At 25.3% G+C, this 1732-nt stretch overlaps 1 protein-coding gene across 1 annotated transcript in view; it reads left to right on the forward strand.

Annotated features, from left to right (window-relative positions):
• The window catches only part of LOC108694646 (uracil phosphoribosyltransferase homolog), a 5631-nt gene that overhangs the window by 591 nt on the left and 3308 nt on the right, over positions 1-1732 (forward strand). The window contains exons 2-6 of the mRNA XM_018204250.1: positions 31-73; positions 671-820; positions 907-1051; positions 1145-1275; positions 1405-1468. Coding sequence (XP_018059739.1) covers positions 31-73; positions 671-820; positions 907-1051; positions 1145-1275; positions 1405-1468 — 533 coding nt within the window. The remainder of the gene's footprint in view (positions 1-30; positions 74-670; positions 821-906; positions 1052-1144; positions 1276-1404; positions 1469-1732) is intronic.

Genomic DNA, 1732 nt, shown 5'->3' on the forward strand with positions numbered 1-1732 from the left:
TAGGAGCTATTCATTGGTCTTATTTTATAGGAATACTACAAGAAGTGATTTCAAGTTCTATGCTGATCGTTTGGTAAGATATGTTTGATCTTATAATATCGCTTATACTAGCTAAGTTTAAAAGATATAACGGATAAGAGAATGTAATTTTGTCTGTAATTAGAATAGACCTTAAATTCATATGATAAATTTAAAAAAATATATCAACAGTAATCATTCATTCAATCATTTTGTTTTCTGAACATAGCCCTTTTTAAAAGTAAACTGTGAACTTCTATTTGAATTATGCTACGATTCCATATTATTATAATATATTAAAAGTGAACTTTGTATAGTTTACTAATTATTTATTTAACCCTTACCGTACAAGATTGGATTACTAGTGATTGAGCGATTCCTGTTTGTACAAGTTTTGAGTCTTTTGGTAAATTATAAATTATACAATCTTTTATTATTTTCCAAAATGAAGTTTCAATGTTTATTCTAGAAAATTGAAAGTAATTTGACTAGTGACTTGTGTTTAAATGAATGAGGCACTAAATCATACTTTGTATTGTAAAGATTTAATATAAATATTTAAAAATATCTAATATGATTGTTAAAAGTTATTTTCTAGTTTTTATTTATTATGTGAAGAAATAAAATTATGATTTTCGCTGAATTATTTTAGATCAGATTAGTTATTGAAGAGAGTTTGAATCAGTTACCTTTTACGAAATGTGTGGTGACAACTCCAACTGGTGCCAAATACAAAGGTTTAAAATATCAGAAAGGAAATTGTGGTGTATCTATTGTAAGAAGCGGAGAGGCTATGGAACAGGTACAATCTCAATTAATCTTAAGTGTATCAAGATGGTGGTATCTTTGTGCTAACTATTTACTAACTTGTGGAATAATATTTTTCAGGGTTTAAGAGATTGTTGTCGTAGTATCAGAATTGGTAAAATATTAGTAGAAAGTGACATGGACACACACGAAGCTAGAGTAGTTTATGCTAAATTCCCAGATGATATATCTGAGAGAAAAGTCTTATTAATGTATCCAATAATGAGTAAGTACTGGAGAATATTTTAATTTTGAGAGTGCATTGGCATTAAGTTAAAAAATAATTGTAATAAATTTTATATTTATTACACATATATAGGTACAGGAAATACTGTCATAAAAGCCATAGCTGTATTAAAAGAACATAATGTACTTGAAGAAAACATTATCCTGTCAAATTTATTTTGTACACCGATTGCAGCTAAATCTTTAGTCACTGCCTTTCCTAAGGTGATTTCAATTATTCATATTTGCATTTGTATAAATCAGTAAAAATTTATTAAGCTATGTTTATCTACGATAATGTATAATATTTATAATATATTTATCTTGTAAGTAAAATTTTGTTTTTTTTTATAGATGAAGATCTTAACGTCAGAAATCCATACTGTTGCACCAAATCATTTTGGACAAAAATACTTTGGTACGGATTAATAATTTCATTATTGTATAATATGCCAAGACACAAATTTAATGCATAATTAAGCTGAGAGAAAATCAGTTAAGAATGATTACATGCTAAAGATAAACTAATTAATAATTAAAATTATTTTTTATGATTTTTATTTAATAATAGTCTATAACAATGAAAAAAAAAGTAATGTCAAATGTTTGTTTTTACATTCTCTAAATTGTAATATTTCGATATTTTATTCATATATTACTTCATATTTTAGATATTAAAATA

The sequence above is a fragment of the Atta colombica genome, unplaced genomic scaffold (assembly GCF_001594045.1).
Source record: "Atta colombica isolate Treedump-2 unplaced genomic scaffold, Acol1.0 scaffold121, whole genome shotgun sequence".
Classification (NCBI taxonomy): domain Eukaryota; kingdom Metazoa; phylum Arthropoda; class Insecta; order Hymenoptera; family Formicidae; genus Atta; species Atta colombica.